This window comes from Centruroides sculpturatus, unplaced genomic scaffold (assembly GCF_000671375.1).
Source record: "Centruroides sculpturatus isolate CEXI.00-Female unplaced genomic scaffold, Cexi_2.0 scaffold1084, whole genome shotgun sequence".
NCBI classification, from domain to species: domain Eukaryota; kingdom Metazoa; phylum Arthropoda; class Arachnida; order Scorpiones; family Buthidae; genus Centruroides; species Centruroides sculpturatus.
In genome coordinates, this window is record NW_019385296.1 from 196,315 (window position 1) to 216,236 (window position 19,922).

Below are 19,922 nucleotides of genomic sequence, written 5' to 3' on the forward strand. Positions count from 1 at the left end.
ATGTGTGACTCACATGCCCTTGGGAAGGGCTCTCCATCGTTTGGTACACCATCTTTTCACTGGACAGACCATTGTTTTGATCATTGTAAACATGTCTTTCTAAAAATAAGCATGTTAATTTTGTAAATTCGGTCTCTGTGTGATTCTCTCAGCGTCCAGCAAACCACTACCCCCATACATAAAAAGACTTTCTCGCATCATCCTGACAGATCATGGGCAAGGTGAGGGTCGTAACCTTTTCACCTAAGGTCGACCCCCCCTAAGTGAGAGGTGTCGGGTCTATATTACCCACACTGGCAAAACAAGATGGTTAACACATTGACAGGTAAAACGCACTGAGTAGTTCTCTCAACTGCACCAGAAAATCGATTGGCGCCCATGAAAATTCAAAAATACAAAAATGAAGTATATTACCAAGTAATCCAGTGAGAACTGCTTGCCTATCATTTTAGTTCAAAATACAAGAAATTTTATTCCAAGCAAGCATTGCAAGCCTGCTAGGTTAATTTCTGCTGCTTGTTGGAATAAAATTTCTTGTATTTTATATTAAAATGATAGGCAAGCAATTCAGTTAAAAGCACTGGCACTGAACGTTTCGCTTCATGCAGTCTATTTTGCAACTTTTTTAAAATGATAGCAATCCCGAAAATCTCGGGATTAGGAAAACTTAATCCCGAAAATTTTGGGACTGAAAAGTGGTTGGGATCCCGATTTTCGAGATGCCAGGATCAAATCCTCTAGTTGCAGTGCATATGCAAGAAATATATATATTTTGAATTTTATAAAGTGGGAATTTAGTTGAAAAATTCATTAAATTCTTACATTTTTGTAGTATTTTTATTTATTAAATAATTTTAAAACACTAAACAATATAGCATTTGATATTGAAAATATTTAACTATAATTAAACAACCTTTAATTAAATGACTTTTTTCCATGGAAAGTTTCCATCAAAAACATTAGTTATTTTAATTATAATTAATAAAATGTGTCAAATTCTCAATTATCCATATTATTGCTTGAAATTAGAACATAAATAATTCAGAACTGATGAGATACTTTTAACTAGTTTTTGTATTTTTAATAATTTAATTAGTTATTGTAAATTTTCAATCTAATATAAAAACAATGTAAGGCAAAACAGATTAAAGTTCTAGAATTGAAAAGTTGTTTTTGTGTTAAATTGGAACTTGATAATCACTAATTAAATTAGGCAGAAATGTTTGTTCTGGTGTTAATATTGTACTGAATAGTAAAAGGAATTTGTTTAAAATATGCCTATTTCAAACATGCACACTATTCAACAAGAAAAATCAGAAAGTTAAACTCATCAAGTAGTAAAAATATCTATGGGAGAAAAATGATATATCATTTTATTTCATATTTTCTTTATGGGTACATTTATAAAGTTGAATGAATTAAATGAATTGCTAACAAATTGGTTATAAAGTATTAATTGCATGCCATGTGCATGCTTGATGCTGATGATATTTCAAATGAAATTCAAGAAGGAAAAAGTTAGTTTACATTGTGAAGAAAATGGCATTTGGTGATATTAATGTATTTAAAACTACTTCAATGTATAAATTTTGGATTAAAATGTGAGATGATACAAATAACTGCTTACATTAAACAATGTAAGAAAAATATTTTGGAAAGAATGCAATAGCAATGTATACAACTTCAATTTTGGAAATCAGCATTTTGTTGTAAACAAATCAGTCACAATGGATGGATGAATCAATTAAAAAGGAACAAAATTTACTTGTAAATATTATAAAAATAAAGTGAATTTTATTCCATACTGACATAAAGCAATTTAATTTAATTTTTTTAAATAAAATATTGTTATTTAATTTTGGATAGGCATTCCTGAAGATTCAGAAGATCCAGATGAATTGGCTGGTAAAATAGAAGATAATATCCTTAAATGATTAAATTTTAAAGTTATGTATTTATTATGTTAGTATATAAAGAAGTAATAATTCATAAAATATGTTAATTTAAATGCTTTTTTATTTGTTCACAGTGATATACACAAATATGAAATTAATTTCAATTAACCAGTTTTCTATGTATGAGATTTTACAGAGAATGTAAATTTAGTTTTGTGTTTTTGTTGTAGTAAAAAATGTTTTTTTTTTAGTAAGTTATAATGTTAATTATTACTTATAGATGTCTAATCTTCTTTAATTTATTTCTGTCCAATCTATGTGATGGCTNTTACCAGTTGATGATGCTCATGCTGAGATCATCATATAGGATGAATAATCCTCTGGTAAAATATTTACTTAAATAATAAATAAGTATTTTACCTATGAAAAAAAAATGAATAATAAATCCAATTCAAATAAGGATTTAACAGCATGTTTTTTAATTTTTGGAACCTAACCCCTCTTTTCGCACTAGTTCTTTATTTTGTATAACATGAATTCGCATAACATGGCAATTTTTTGGAACGTAACTCCCATGTTATATGGGGGTTACGTTCCTGTATATGTGTAGGAAAGAAAAAAGTTTAATTTCGTTTTGATCTGTGTCTCTCCTTGCCAGGGCATAAGAAGAAAAGGCTGTCTTAAAGCCATAATATATATTATAAGTGACTACTTATTTAAAGAAAAAATTAAGTAAAGATCTGATAAAATTGCAACTAAATTTAAAAATTCAAGATGATTTATTAGTAAAATATATTACAAATTGAAGACTAAATACAATAAAATTTGCAATTTTTACATGAACATCCTTCACAACCATAGGAACACAGGTTGAGTGGTTAAGGTGGCAGGGGACTATTGCTTTTTGGGATCTGGGATTGAATCTGGATGGGTCAAAAAATACCAGGAATTTTTCCAGGAGTGGTCTGTATGGATATGTTGGGCTTGACTGAACCCTTAATGAATTTGCTAAAATAGGTCCTCTCAATACCTGTAGGACAGATAGTTTTAAAAAATTATAGGAGCATGATTTAACATTAGCAGAATTAATCTTTAGATAGAGGCTTTTTTTCCACTCATAACATTGGTGCACAAGAATAGTGACACAGCTTAAAAAAATAGATCTTCCAGAACAGCCATTTAAAAGTTTCTTATTTCCTGCAAGGCTTTTGTCATGATCTTGTATTTTTAAAATTTTCAAATCTTTTTTGGAAATAAATATTAGTGTTTGTTCTTCCACGTAAAAATATGGGGAGTTTGCTATACATTTCTACAATAAACTCGAAATTGGAAATTTTTGAGTTGTCACTATTCTTGTGCATGAACGATATGCAAATTAATTAAAAGTTTCTTTGGCACTAGATTTTTGTAAAAATTTGATTGTTTAAAAATTTTAATTTAGAAATTTTTATAAGAATTTNACTAAGTTTGAATTTATAGTCTACCTGAGGAAGGTTTATTGCTTGAAATTAGAACATAAATAATTCAGAACTGATGAGATACTTTTAACTAGTTTTTGTATTTTTAATAATTTAATTAGTTATTGTAAGTTTTCAATCTAATATAAAAACAATGTAAGGCAAAACAGATTAAAGTTCTAGAATTGAAAAGTTGTTTTTGTGTTAAATTGGAACTTGATAATCACTAATTAAATTAGCCAGAAATGTTTGTTCTGGTGTTAATATTGTACTGAATAGTAAAAGGAATTTGTTTAAAATATGCCTATTTCAAACATGCACACTATTCAACAAGAAAAATCAGAAAGTTAAACTCATCAAGTAGTAAAAATATCTATGGGAGAAAAATGATATATCATTTTATTTCATATTTTCTTTATGGGTACATTTATAAAGTTGAATGAATTAAATGAATTGCTAACAAATTGGTTATAAAGTATTAATTGCATGCCATGTGCATGCTTGATGCTGATGATATTTCAAATGAAATTCAAGAAGGAAAAAGTTAGTTTACATTGTGAAGAAAATGGCATTTGGTGATATTAATGTATTTAAAACTACTTCAATGTATAAATTTTGGATTAAAATGTGAGATGATACAAATAACTGCTTACATTAAACAATGTAAGAAAAATATTTTGGAAAGAATGCAATAGCAATGTATACAACTTCAATTTTGGAAATCAGCATTTTGTTGTAAACAAATCAGTCACAATGGATGGATGAATCAATTAAAAAGGAACAAAATTTACTTGTAAATATTATAAAAATAAAGTGAATTTTATTCCATACTGACATAAAGCAATTTAATTTAATTTTTTTAAATAAAATATTGTTATTTAATTTTGGATAGGCATTCCTGAAGATTCAGAAGATCCAGATGAATTGGCTGGTAAAATAGAAGATAATATCCTTAAATGATTAAATTTTAAAGTTATGTATTTATTATGTTAGTATATAAAGAAGTAATAATTCATAAAATATGTTAATTTAAATGCTTTTTTATTTGTTCACAGTGATATACACAAATATGAAATTAATTTCAATTAACCAGTTTTCTATGTATGAGATTTTACAGAGAATGTAAATTTAGTTTTGTGTTTTTGTTGTAGTAAAAAATGTTTTTTTTTTAGTAAGTTATAATGTTAATTATTACTTATAGATGTCTAATCTTCTTTAATTTATTTCTGTCCAATCTATGTGATGGCTGATGAGGACTTGATCGGAAATGCATACTATAATAAAGTACAGATAACCCCCGTATAACACGACAGTTCTATAGCACGGATTCACTCTAACACGGTTTGAGAATTGGGAATATCCCCATATAGCATGGTGCTTTTATAGCATGGGTTCACTCTAACATGGTTTGGGAACTGGATAACTGGAACTGGAACTGGAAACCCTTGTACAATACAACATGAAATGTAATAAATGGTGCATTCTTTTATACCTCCGCGTAACTGCGCACAAGCATTCTAATTGTTTTTGTGGCTACTTTGAATGCTCTTTCAACAACAAATCCATTTAATGGTTAAAGTTTACAATTGGGGCCTTCTTTTGCCTCTAAAAGCTCATTTTAGAATTTTATATTCCTCCATCACGATACTATTGATAGTGTGGGTGCTATCATCTTTCTTTCACCGTCATTCCTAAATGCCTACAAACAGCAGCACACTCCCATTGCAGAGTGACTGCTATTAACAAATGCACCCAAAAACTGTTACCAGTTGATGATGTTCATGCTGAGATCATCATATAGGATGAATAATCCTCTGGTAAAATATTTACTTAAATAATAAATAAGTATTTTACCTATGAAAAAAAAATGAATAATAAATCCGATTTAAAGAAGGATTTAACANGAAATTGTAAAATCCAACCACCCTGATTGTAATAGACGGATGGCAAAAGTTCATTGAAAAAATTAATTTATGTAAAGTTGATAAATTGTATAAACATCCCCCGTGTAACAGGCTACAGCCTATTACGTTAATAAACATTAATTCAAATTCAAATAATAATAATTCAAATAAGTAATTTATATAAAACTGTAATTTCCTTAATTTATGATATACTTAATTTATGATAACTTTTTAAATATTAAATATACCTGTACCATATTCTGCTATGATAATTCTATTTCTTTATTACAATAATATTAAATTCGTTCCTTATATTAATTTTGCAATTAGTAATTTTGTAGTTAATTTACAATTTTGTAACTTATGAAAGTTACAATTTTCTTATTTATATATCGATATTCAAGATAATCAGGACAAAAAAATTAGTTGTTTCGTATCTGAGAACTGATCAAGTTCAGAGAAAGTCAATAAACTATTTGTATCCCATGTTATTTATCAACATATATGAAAGCATTAGTCCAAACAACAAAAAAATTGAAATGTTTTTTATTATTACGTTTTAAAACAATTCTAAAAGTTCTATTGGCAATACCAAAGTTATATATTTCATGTTACACAATGATATATAGATACTTCCAAGATAATTTAAATAATTTTAAAAATTAATAGGGTAACTTTTCTACAAGTCACAGAGAAGACATTACGTACAACAGAATAGGAATAAGAGAGCAAAGAATAAGAATATATATTTTAAAAGTCAAGTGAGATAATCAATCTTAAACATTAATGACTTTGCTACAATTTTAACTTCACTGTAAGATAGTTGCGTACAGGTAGCTTCTCTATAATAAGATCACTTTGGTAGAAAATATATTAATTTTAAGATTACTTACTTTATTCATTTTATTATATAAAATGTGATTTTTGTTTATTAACTCTTGCTTTTGTCAAATCTAGAATTTCCCTATTAATGCCAGAAGATACCTCTCTGTTTATTTTTATAATTATAAGTAATAATCTTAAAATTTCGGTTAAACTTTAATTTTTATAAGAATTTAATGAATAATGAATTTGCATATGTATGAGCTCAGAAGAGCTTCTAAAGAAAGATTGACTCTGTTAATTGGACTCGTTTGAAAAAATTGTAGACCTACAAATTCCTACTGTCATCTGTCTGTCTGCCTTTCCTGAATCTCAAGAATGATGTTAGATAAATGAAATTCAAAGTCAGATATGGAAAACATAGAGGCAGGAGGCTCCAATTAACTACATATAAACTTCCAGTTTGGACCAGAGTCATATTACTTCAATTCAAAATTTTCCCCTGAACAGAGTTAGATAGATGACCAGCTCAACTCCATTGCTAATGGAAAACTATGGAGAACACATATTTTAAATTAAAAATATGATTAAAATTTGCAGCTCAGCATTGTGACAATGTTACAATAAATAATTGCTCATGTTAAACTGTGTTCCTATGATTATGAAGAAGAATGCAAATTTTTATTTGTATTCAGTCTTCAACTTTTAATTTTCTTTATTAATTATGTAAGTGATAAACTTAATTTTATAATGATTAGAAGTTAAATAAATTACATAATGTAGTATTTCATCTTTATTCCATTTGATTTATTAAAAATTAATAAATGTAACTTAATGGACTTTTTTTAACATTACAAAATAAAATGATTGTAAATATTCCTTAACAGTGATTATGTATTTATAATGAATTGAAAGATACAGGCATGAAATATAAAAACAGAATACGTAGCAGAATTTCAAATTTAAAAGATGGTAAAAATCCAAATCTTCGTCTTAACGTTTTAAGAGGTGCTATATTACCTGAAAAACTTGCTTCTATGACAGCTGAGGTAATTATAATTTCTAATTTATCTAAAATACATGATATAAATATATCATAAAGGAGAAAAATTACAATGAATAGTCATAAAAATATATGAAACTTTGATCTTTTTAAATCACAACATTATACAAATTACTAAATTTATGAAAATGAGATTATTTCTTATTCTGTAAAGAATGATTTATATAAATATAGTATAAAAATGTTACTGAATAACATTTTTTATTATTCTTTTGCCATCTTTAGCTTGTTACAAATACACATGCATGATGTAGAACACAAATTTAAAATTGCCTAAGGCTACTGGCATGCCAGTTAAACTACAAGTAAAAATAAAATTAATCAGATCTAAGAAAACTAGTTGTTAAATACAGTGGGTGATTGGTTAACGAACATAATCTGTTCCAAAACTTTGTTCGCTATCTGAATTGTTTGTTAACTGATTATCGATTTACCATGGGTTTTTATGGGAATTTGATTAATTTGTTCTGGAGACTCCAAAAAATAAAAAATATGTACTTTCTTACTACATTTATTTATATGCAATAATAAAAATACATATATACACAGTCTTGCATTTTTATTAGTCATGTTTTATCCATTTGTGGGGGTTAAGGAATCCGTCTAATGTTGATTGCTTTTCTCTTCTTCAGGATTTTTCAGAATTAATTAATAGCATTGTAATTGTAGAGATCCTAAACCTCAACCTGGTTTGGATGCCATTCTAAGACAGTTGTTCTGACATCCTCCACTTCTTCAAAATATGTTAATTAGCAGATATCAGCATTAATCCTCCTTTTCAGAAGAAAACATATCTTGCCAAGTTTCTTGGTGTTCTTCATTCAAGAGTTTTTGACGTTCTTCTGTTGTCAGATCAGTTTCAGGTTCCATTATGAGCTCTTCAATGTTCTTTATTTTTCAGATGTGATTTTTGTTACTCCTTAAGCTGATTGGGTCTTCTTGATTATACTGTATCTTTCTTAGATAAGATTGAACTGCGGCCTACTGTAGACCTGTTCAAGCTATACTGCCCAGCAACATCAGACATCTTCTGCCCACTCTCTACCTTTGCTATTATACTCTTACCTTTCGAAAATAAAAACTGATGCAAAACTTAACAAATGCCCACCCGACAGTCTCAGGAATACTATAAAAGAATTGTTTCTGTCAGAAAAATAAAAGGCTGGAATTACAAGGGAGAGTTTCAAAGTTCGGAGGAATACTATCCAATCAGTATATACCGGGTTGAGTGTCAATGTCGATGTCTCCTGCACTCTGAAAAGTTTCGAATTGTTATCTGAAGACAAGGGAAGAACAATTGGTATTCATTATTTTACATCACTTCTTCTTGTGTTTGTTCTGTGAGGTGTTTGTTGTCCAAACATAAAGATCTTTCACGAAAGTGTTCATTATCCGATTTGTTTGTTAACTGATCACCCACTGTAAATGTTAAAGGATTTAATGTAAAAGATGCATTCTGCTAAACATTTTTAATAGATATATATTAACATTGAAAATACTGGTTTTTTAATTAAAATAACTCAATAAGACTAAAATTTTCTACTTCAGAAGTCTTTACAGAATTTTGCTAATATGATTAGTCATAGAAAGAGTTAATGAAGATAACCACATGATCAAGGCAGTTAAGGGAACAATCTACTGCTTGGGCCACAGGATCAAATCAGGAAGTTTCTCATAGGTAGTCTATTCCAGATACATTGATCTCTGTTGTTGTTCACCACCTAGCAATCTCTGTGATGAGCATGGAAAAAAGACTTTAAGAAAGAGAGGACATGGAAAAAGTTAAGAATGAAATGCAATAAAAAAAGAATTTGAATTTACAATTAAGAAATTGTAATCATATTAACGAGAAAAATATTTATTTTACTACTAAAATATTACAGCTATTTGGCTTGATGACTTAATATCTGATTTAGCTGATTTTAATGCTTGATTTGTTTGACTATTTAGTGTTAAAAAATATATAATTTCTGTTCAAAAGTTTAATTGAACTAGTGCTGCTTCATCCTTATGATAAAATTTTCTCAATTCTAATATGCTTTTTTTTTATTTTTCTGGTCTCAAAAACTGGGTTGTGCATTGGAATCAGGCACAAAGTTGATTTAATGCAGCCTTGTTATTATTTGTTCTCTTCACTCTGCTCAGCAATTTGCATGTGTTATGATGTCACACAGTATAGACATGGTACACATCTCTATTACTTTAATTTTAATTTTGGTTTTGGTTTGGAATGATATGATAGTGATTTGACCTACAGCAAGTCAATTGAACAATGTCCAGTAGACAAATTTCCTATAAAGCTGTGTTAATGGAGACAGTTATCCTCTGTGCTGAAGAACATATATAGTTGAACCTGTCTATCTCAAACATGTATATCTTGAAAACCTGTATCTCAAAAATTATAAAGTCAAGCATCAGAAAGTATTGATAAACTATTTCTGTTAAGGTTGTCAAAAATGTTTTACTTATATGTAATAAGGTGTGTATTGTACTTGCTATTGTATTAATAAAATACCATGCCTCAAATCAGATCTATTACTATTTACTGCATATGAACCTCTATTTCAAAATCTCTATATCTCAAAATCTGTCTGTCTTAAATTTTTTCTCATTCCTGTGAGATTTGAGATATACAGGTTCAACTGTATACAGATATTTCTGTGTGATACTATATGTGTGACAAATTTCATGCTTGTTCATATCGAAGTAAAATCTCACTATTAAAGTGTTGATTGTATAGTAATTTTGAATGTGATTTTGTATTTGTTTGCATATCTTCTGTATCTGATGACAGAGTCCTAAATGAATACATTTGGAAATGTGGATATTGTGAAGCACTACAAGTATGAAAATAAAATGCTTTTCAAAAAGCATTTATTGCTGTATAAATAAATTAACTTTTTGCAGCTGCATTTTTGATATAAGATGTACAGTACAGTGCATTAAACAAATTATATTGTGTGTTACAATAACTAATTATTGCGTTAAGTATGGAAATTTCAATTTCAATTTGAAACTATGATACACTAAATAAGATTTATTATTAGTTTTAAATAAGATGTTTTATATTTATCATTTTTATATAGCAGAATTTTAATGAATTTTTGTATGTACAAAATTGCTTAATGCTATTTTTAAACACAGAAGGAGAAAAGATATTTTATTAATTATCACTTCATTTGTAATTTTTAGGAAATGGCAAGTGATGAAATGAAACAATTACGTCAAAAGTTCACAAAAGAAGCTATTAATGATCATCAGATGTGTGTGACTAGTGGAACAAAAACAGATCTTTTGAAGTGCCCTAAATGCAAAAAGAATAATTCAACTTATAATCAAGTAAGAAATTAAATATATTTTTTTTATGTATGCGTATAGTAAGAAACATTTATTAGGAGCAGTTTGCTTTATTGTACTAGTTTACCTGTATATTATACCAATTATTTAATATAAAAAAAATAATTTTTTATCACAAGCTATTTTAATTTATATTTTACTTTTTTTGATGATATGAAACCGTGCTTTTCAATTTGTTTATGCTTCTAACACAATAAAGTGCTATAAATTAAGACACTTGGCGGGTTTTCTCATCTTTATTTAGTTGATACGTGTGAACATTTTACACGTTTCGGGCTCTTAAGCCCCTCTTCAGCCAACATGTATATAAGTCTTATAGACTGAAGTAACAGCTTGCTTCCGTTTCAGTAACAGTTACTCTCGATATTTTCCAGTAACGTCAGCTTATTCATAAATAACTTGATTATGGTTGTTATTAAAACTGTTTTTTACGGTTGTTAGTTTTAATAACAACCGTAATCAAGTTATTTATGAATAAGCTGACGTTACTGGAAAATATCGAGAGTAACTGTTACTGAAACGGAAGCAAGCTGTTACTTCAGTCTATAAGACTTATATACATGTTGGCTGAAGAGGGGCTTAAGAGCCCGAAACGTGTAAAATGTTCACACGTATCAACTAAATAAAGATGAGAAAACCCGCCAAGTGTCTTAATTTATAGCACTTTATTGTGTTAGAAGCATATTATATTTTACTGTTTAATTGCAAATTTTAAAATGTTTAGGTTCAAACAAGAAGTGCTGATGAACCTATGACTACCTTTGTTTTGTGCAATGAATGTGGATTTAGATGGAAAGTAAGTTCTCATTTTATATATAACTTATATATATAAAGTTTTTTTCATATATGATGCAATAAAACTTACATACTACATTTGGATAGAATGAAGAAAATGTACAGGGTGTCCAAAATGTTATGCAGTGAGAAATTTGTAATGACATTAAAGGCATGTGTACAACATTGCATACAAGACCTGTGAATTGTCCATTTGGTACCAATTGACCTTATGGTATTGCATACAGCTTGCAGGTCTCGTATGCAATACCATACATGTAACTTTAGTGTCATTACAGATTTCTTGTTATATAGTAACTTCTCAAACACTTTACAAAAACAGTATTATAAAATATTATGGCATATAACACATAAGTTATTTATTTATTTTATTTATTAATTTTAAAAATAGAAGCTACAAATATGGAAATTCACTCACTCATAAAACCTTTAAAAATAGCAAATACAATTTAATTATGAATGTTTTTGTAATTAAATTGTTTTTGCTGTTTTTAATAGGTATATAAATAGAATATGACATAATTATCTGTTACATTCAATTTTCACTAAGTTTGAATTTATAGTCTACCTGAGGAAGGTCTTCAAAAATAACCGAAAATGCTCTTAATTAAATTGTTTTTACTATTTTTAAAAGTTTTTATGAGTATCTGAATTTATTAATTTTATAACACTTTTACCTCTTTTATTAAGGCTTTTTCAGTTACAACCAGTTAGAATAGAATAATTAAAAAAAAAAAAGCACAAAAACAAAATAAGTGCTAGTTTGTTAAAATTAATTTCTAAAACAGGCAAGTATCAACAAGAAGTTCATTTAATTACATTAGCTTACATTTCAATATTTTAACAGTTTTGTTTGAATTGTTTATAAGTGAAGAAGCAAGAGGCAAAAGTGATTTTGTTTATCATGTTTATTAATTAATAAGAAAAGATTAGAAAAAATGCTTAATTTCAGAAACCAAATTAAACTTTATTCAGAAACATTTTTATTCTTTTATAAATCATCAGCAGTGAAAATTATCAAATGTGCTGAAGGAATACATTCTCTTTTGAACAATTCTTTCTAATACACATGATAATTTTCACTGCTGCTGATGATCTTATAAAAGAAGGAAAACATTTCTGAATAAAGTTTAATTAATAATAAAGAATTCTGATAATAATAAAGAATATTCTGAATAAAGTTAAAAATTAATTTTGTTTCCAGAATTAAGCATTGTTTTTCTCATTTTTTTGAATATTGTGCCAAGTTCAAATGTTATTTTTTTGTTGGTGTTCATTAATTTTATAATACTGCTTTTACATCTTTTCTTCATTCTATACATGATTTAAATTTTCAATTTTATTTCTTACTACACAAAATCAATTTCACTTAAAAAATTACACTTTTAAAAAATATGTTATAACTATTTCATTCATCTTAACATTTTTACTGCTTCAGAATTTATATTCAGAAGTTATTCGAAGAAACTATACTTAAATTTCCATTTAAAATTTTTCCATAAATACATTATGACCTTGATAGAATTTAAAATTGTAGAAATTTAGAAGAAAACAATCCCAGTTGAATTTGGTTAATTAAAACTTGATTAATTTGATTGAAAAGTTATTTCCACAAGTGACTTTGATTCTATTAAATTTGGAATCAGAATACTTGATCTGTAATTTAATAGTTTAACTGTATATTATGTATAAAATATATACTCTTCTTCAGTCTACAATTTACAAAATTATATAAATTTTACATTATTCCAAATGAAAAAAAAAAAAATTTTAATTCATCAATGAACTATTAACACTATACAAAGTTTTTAGTTTATGCTTGACTGTTCTCTGGGAATGATGGAAAAACATATATTTGATTAATTTGAATGTACAGTACTATACATCCCTTGAAATTTAATGTTAAAAATTCAGTTAATTAAAAACATTTTTCGGTGTAAATATGGATAATTCAATATATTTAAAAAAGAAAATAGCTTGGGAGTTTCAGAATTGTCAGGTATTTCACAGTTTTAATGACCTCTGAATCTAGATAAGACATTGTAAAAACAGAGCTAAGCAATGCCATTAAGTGTGAAGCACATACAAGCGTATTTTTAGCTTAAAAAATTAGAGATTAAAGGAGTAGAAATGAGAAAATGTAGTGTTGTCAAAGAATGTCGAGTACTGACAGATACTAGAAATGTGCTAAAAACTATTTACTTATAAAAATGCACAGTAATGCTTAAAAAAAAGACAAGGAATGATACCCCCATATACTAGTTGAATTTTTTGGATTGATAATTTAGACTTTCTTGGATTTTCTCATATTTGAATAAAAAGTTCCAGCTATATTTTTAAGCATACTTTCTACTTCTGTTTAAGTTTTTCAAATAATCTTATACAGGGTAGCAGATGAAAAGGTAGCCCTGATCTGTAGTTTATCAGTAACACATAAGCAAACTGCTGGTATTATTGTAACAGATGTTGAAAGTGGTTACCTGTGGCATCTAATCACAGTTACACACATCAAATCATGTTTAGGAACATCCAGCATAACATAGTTATATAGATGACAACAAAGATAAAGTATTCAAGAAGCATTGTATATCACATAATGAAAATTATTTTGTAGTTTCAAACTATTAATCAAAGACTGAACTGCTTGAAACACACAGTAAAAAAATAACATTCTGTTAATAATTGTTAAAAATGTTGTATAAGCCATTTAGATTAGATTAGTTATGATTTTTAATGGGAATGGCATTAATTTTAATTACAAATATCTTTGAAAATCTGAAAGAAAAATTTGTTTAAGAAAATACTTGGAAGAACTCACACTTAGGAGTAGTAGTTGCAATAAAGTCAGCTCCACACATTCCATATTTCCCAAATGCTGAACAAACATTTGGCCAGTACCAAGTAGTGTGGATGATTTACTCGTGACTTCACTTGACAAATATTTGGTATTTGCCATTTTCCACTCCTCATTGATATATTATGCTGAACGAAAGGAAACAAATCTTGGACAAACATTTGATAATTCCCACAATGAATCAATGCTTGGCAAATAAGCATGTGTGTGTATGTGTGTGCATGTGCTTGCCACATGACAGACACTTTATCAAAAGACAATTATTTAGCAATCAGAAAATACCAAATATGTAGAGTTGCCTTAATATATAACTTAAACTAAGTATTTCTGATTTTTATTTCTTACAGAGAAACTTTCAGTTAAAGTTGTATGTGCTTTTTTTGCCATCCTGTATAATGTAGATTAATCTAAATATGTTAAATAATTTATCCTCTGCTTCTATTCTGTTTCTTTAATACATAACCTGTTCAAACACTGTTCTTTTCTAGGAATTATCAAATCCACAGACTCCATAATTACTAGCCATTCAACAACTTTATTTTTTCCAGATGCATTTCAGAAATTAAAATATTTCTCTCCTCATTGGGCTTTCTTCCATACAAGCTAAACAAGGCATAAATACTTTTTCTACACTAGTAAATATGCAATAACTACATTAATTTTACAATTTACAATCACACATCTACTAAAATTATAAAATATTTACCTCCCCATTTTTCAATATTCCAACCATATGTCTACTTTCATATTAAAATAATTTTTTCCTATTTTAAAATAAGAAAATATGTTCAGTGATTCAAAAAATAATGAACAAAGTTTACACACAAATAACAGAATGTTCATTTTTTGGTTTCTACAACTAAAGGAGTATAGTAGTAAATTTTAAGTGAAGTTGTTTTAATAGATAAAGTAAAAATTAAAATAAATTTATTTTCTCTTTGTAATTTTATGTATGATTTAAATACAGTGGTACCTCAGGATACGAATGCCCCATCATACGAAATTTTCAGGATACGACATGAAAATCAAACATATTTTTGCTCCACGATACGAACAAAAACTCACCACATGACATTACATTAATTCGCAGCGCCATTTTTTATTCACTTCTATTCATTGGTCTCAGTCCACATGTTTGCTTCGTCGTGGAAGGATCTCGATAAAGGAAATCTTGAGGTATTATCAGAAAGTGACTGATTTTATTGAAAAGAAACATCCCGAAAAGGTTCACACTGGCAGTATTGCCACTCGGAGTAATGACATTTGCCTAAGTCATTTTAGAAACATTTTAAAAAGTGGGCAAAGCCAAACCTCTATGCATAGATATTTTACCAAGCGACCTCTATCCAGTGAAAGTGCTGGTGGAAGTGAAGAAAGAAAGCAAAAAGCAGTGAATAAAAATTAAAATATATATAAAACAATAATAATTTTTTTTATCTCTTCTAAGTTATTTTTAAGTTATTGTCACATTGTTACGTAAGTTAAGTTTTAGTATCATTTCCCTTCTCCCTCTCTTTTGCCACCAGTTTACACCTCCACCGTCGTCTATCCTCAGAGGTAAAGTGCAAATAAAACTACATTTTTTTAATCAATTATTATTCTATTATGGTTATTTATACATTTACAACTACAAAATGCATTTTTCAGTGTTTTCCTTACTATAGTTATTTTTTTTAATGTATTACTTAGCTTGAATTTGAGTATATTTTTCGTGTTGGAATGAATTATTTGGTTTTACATATAATCGTATGGGGAAAAATGATTCACCTTACGACATTTTCATGATACGATCTCAGTTTCGGAACAGATTAATTTTGTATCCTGAGGTACCACTGTAGTTACTTTATATTGCTTAATTTTTTTATGTGGAAAATCTTTGATTTAATGGATTTTCATGTAATAGCAATTGATGATCAAAAATGCTGGGTTCTCATAACTTCATAGTTTGTTGCTGTAATGTATTTAAGTTTTGCTAATTTATACAGTGAATTAATTAAAAAGTTTATAGCATTGAAAATGATTTGTTTCAATTCAAAATATTTACAGAATAGTCAATTTCAACGTATAATTGCAAAAATCATCATGTAAATGAAGCTATTTATATGATGATTATGCATACATTGAGACTCGAGCTTTAATAAATATTTGTTGTGTGTTAATTCATTAAATCAAAGGTTTATTTTTATTTTTGTTGTCATTAATATTTTTATTATAACAACAAATGTTTCCTTTTATAGTTTTGCTGAAGAACTGATGAAGCAGCAAGCATTTTAATCATTTTGTTTAATTTTTCACAATCATCACACGAACAGCTCCTTAAGTTTAGGAGAACTTTGACAGAATGGCAAGAATTTTATTTTTCATTTACCTAAAATTTTGCTTGAAATGTTTAAAGACGGAACCAAAAAGAAAAAAGCTATTAACCTTTAACATGGCTTTTGCAAAAAGTATCACCGTACCATCTCGGATATATATTTCTAAAAATGAATTCTGTATTTAAATACTTGTGATTTTTGAAAAATTGCCCATTATCAGCCAGTAAGATTTTCTCATTTGGGTTTTTATTGCAAGGAATTTTAGATTCCGTTGTAAATAAAATATTCTAATGCAGTCAAAATATATACGTTGGAATTTTGTGTGATATATATATATGCAGTTTATATGATATAAATGGCAACATTTATAGACACGGTTGCATCGGAAGTAATGGTAATCCTTACCTTATGGCCGAAGTTATATACATATATAACTAACTGTATAATACAAAAATATTTTACTTTATATATATATAATATTATTTAATATACATTTATTAAAAAACAAAGATAAATCTCCTTACAATTGATGATGATAATTCTGTTTAACAAAAATTATCCAACAGATTGAAATTTCATTCCAGATTGTAATGTTTTAATATAAATTTTTTAGACTGAATGATTGTATAGAGAGCGACAATTCATACATATAAAGTTACAGTTAAAAAGTTATTAAAAGAAATTAAGTTTTTGTTTGTATGATTATTAATATGTTTGCCTTTTTATGATAAGTTTGCAAAGCATTTTTAATATATATACATGCTATATATTTGATTATTTTGAATTTCTTGTGTAGTAGTAACATCTCGTTTCAGTTTGATTTTGTGTACTGTTGAATTAGCATTTCTTTTTATTTTTAATGGCTGACATTTGAAGCGGTCTGTTACCTTAAGACATATAATGTTTGAAACTATGCATTCCTCACGCACAACAAAATGTTTTACTACCAGTTTCTTAATTACAAATACGTAAAATGTGTTTAATTAAAATGTAATTTCTGTCAATACGAAAGTAAGATGTAGAAGAGGAGGAGGAGAAGATAATTTATATAATGTTAAATCAAAAAGTAATTAAATTTCTTTTTACTTGAACAATAACAACATGTTGAATTTACAAATTATTATTATTATTAATATCCAAATTTTTCTTGTGAGAAGTTTAAAGAATTTCAACAATTAAACAGAAAATTAGTTTTGATTTTTAATAAGTTCATTCAGTTAAAAAATAGTTTTTATAAGTAAATTAAATGGCACATGTTAGTTATGAATTCTAAAAATGTCACAAATTTAATATTGATGATGTTTAATTTAGAAATGTTGGAATGAGATCTTTAAAATTCATTCACTTTCTAACTGCATTCACCTGTCTTCAGTACAAATTTGTCTTAAAGACGAATCAGCAAAGGCTCAAATTCACTCGAATTTTAAAGATTTCATAACTTAAAGAATTACTACACAACTATTTATTTTCAATTAAACATTTCTTGACACCTTTCCTATATCATCAGATTGAATACTTAACAGTTTTGCACCTAGAACAGGCATGGCCAACATACGGCCCATCTAATGAATTTATGCGGCCCGTGATTAATCTTTCAGTATTAGCTACTTAAGTCCGAATATCTCGACGAAAAAGTCTGATGCCTAAAAATAAAAAAAAAGGTCAACAACTAACTGTGTGTTTAGAGTTAATGCTCCATTACAATGCTCTTAAGTACAGTGTAGAATGTTGATAATGCATAATAATGTAAAAATTGGATATCTGTAATCTCTATGTACAATTTCGTCTCTACAGGGTGACACCAGAATGAGATCTTGCACCACCTCAAAATCTTGCTAGGGCAGCCTCTGGTTTAGCCCAACAAAAAAGTTTTCTTTCCAATTCGGCCAGGGAGCAAAAACTGTTGGCCACCCCTGACCTAGAACATACAAAGAAATTCATTGTATGTTCAAAATTATTCAAACATACAAAGAAATTAGTTGTGTTCAATCTGATAATGAGATGTGAACGATCTTAAAACATTTCATGAAAACAAAACAATTGATTCCTCCAANTATTCTTTTTTAATGTTTTAGTTGGCTGAAGAGGGGCTTAAGAGCCCGAAACGTGTAAAATGTTCACACGTATCAACTAAATAAAGATGAGAAAACCCGCCAAGTGTCTTAATTTATAGCACTTTATTGTGTTAGAAGCATATTATATTTTACTGTTTAATTGCAAATTTTAAAATGTTTAGGTTCAAACAAGAAGTGCTGATGAACCTATGACTACCTTTGTTTTGTGCAATGAATGTGGATTTAGATGGAAAGTAAGTTCTCATTTTATATATAACTTATATATATAAAGTTTTTTTCATATATGATGCAATAAAACTTACATACTACATTTGGATAGAATGAAGAAAATGTACAGGGTGTCCAAAATGTTATGCAGTGAGAAATTTGTAATGACATTAAAGGCATGTGTACAACATTGCATACAAGACCTGTGAATTGTCCATTTGGTACCAATTGACCTTATGGTATTGCATACAGCTTGCAGGTCTCGTATGCAATACCATACATGTAACTTTAGTGTCATTACAGATTTCTTGTTATATAGTAACTTCTCAAACACTTTACAAAAACAGTATTATAAAATATTATGGCATATAACACATAAGTTATTTATTTATTTTATTTATTAATTTTAAAAATAGAAGCTACAAATATGGAAATTCACTCACTCATAAAACCTTTAAAAATAGCAAATACAATTTAATTATGAATGTTTTTGTAATTAAATTGTTTTTGCTGTTTTTAATAGGTATATAAATAGAATATGACATAATTATCTGTTACATTCAATTTTCACTAAGTTTGAATTTATAGTCTACCTGAGGAAGGTCTTCAAAAATAACCGAAAATGCTCTTAATTAAATTGTTTTTACTATTTTTAAAAGTTTTTATGAGTATCTGAATTTATTAATTTTATAACACTTTTACCTCTTTTATTAAGGCTTTTTCAGTTACAACCAGTTAGAATAGAATAATTAAAAAAAAAAAAGCACAAAAACAAAATAAGTGCTAGTTTGTTAAAATTAATTTCTAAAACAGGCAAGTATCAACAAGAAGTTCATTTAATTACATTAGCTTACATTTCAATATTTTAACAGTTTTGTTTGAATTGTTTATAAGTGAAGAAGCAAGAGGCAAAAGTGATTTTGTTTATCATGTTTATTAATTAATAAGAAAAGATTAGAAAAAATGCTTAATTTCAGAAACCAAATTAAACTTTATTCAGAAACATTTTTATTCTTTTATAAATCATCAGCAGTGAAAATTATCAAATGTGCTGAAGGAATACATTCTCTTTTGAACAATTCTTTCTAATACACATGATAATTTTCACTGCTGCTGATGATCTTATAAAAGAAGGAAAACATTTCTGAATAAAGTTTAATTAATAATAAAGAATTCTG

At 27.6% G+C, this 19,922-nt stretch overlaps 1 protein-coding gene across 3 annotated transcripts in view; it reads left to right on the forward strand.

Annotated features, from left to right (window-relative positions):
- Positions 1-17,538, forward strand: part of LOC111637286 (transcription elongation factor S-II-like) — a 48,507-nt gene extending 30,969 nt beyond the window's left edge. For 2 of the 3 annotated variants that reach the window (XM_023382761.1, XM_023382760.1), the window contains exons 4-8: positions 1,867-1,920; positions 6,973-7,127; positions 10,334-10,480; positions 11,223-11,294; positions 16,385-17,537. In XM_023382761.1, the coding sequence (XP_023238529.1) occupies positions 1,867-1,920; positions 6,973-7,127; positions 10,334-10,480; positions 11,223-11,294; positions 16,385-16,393 (437 nt within the window). In that variant the 3' untranslated portion in view covers positions 16,394-17,537. Of the gene's footprint in view, positions 1-1,866; positions 1,921-6,972; positions 7,128-10,333; positions 10,481-11,222; positions 11,295-16,384 lie in introns of all 3 variants that reach the window. The other variant, XM_023382759.1, reaches the window with a different exon arrangement.
- The last annotated feature ends 2,384 nt before the right edge of the window (positions 17,539-19,922 follow it).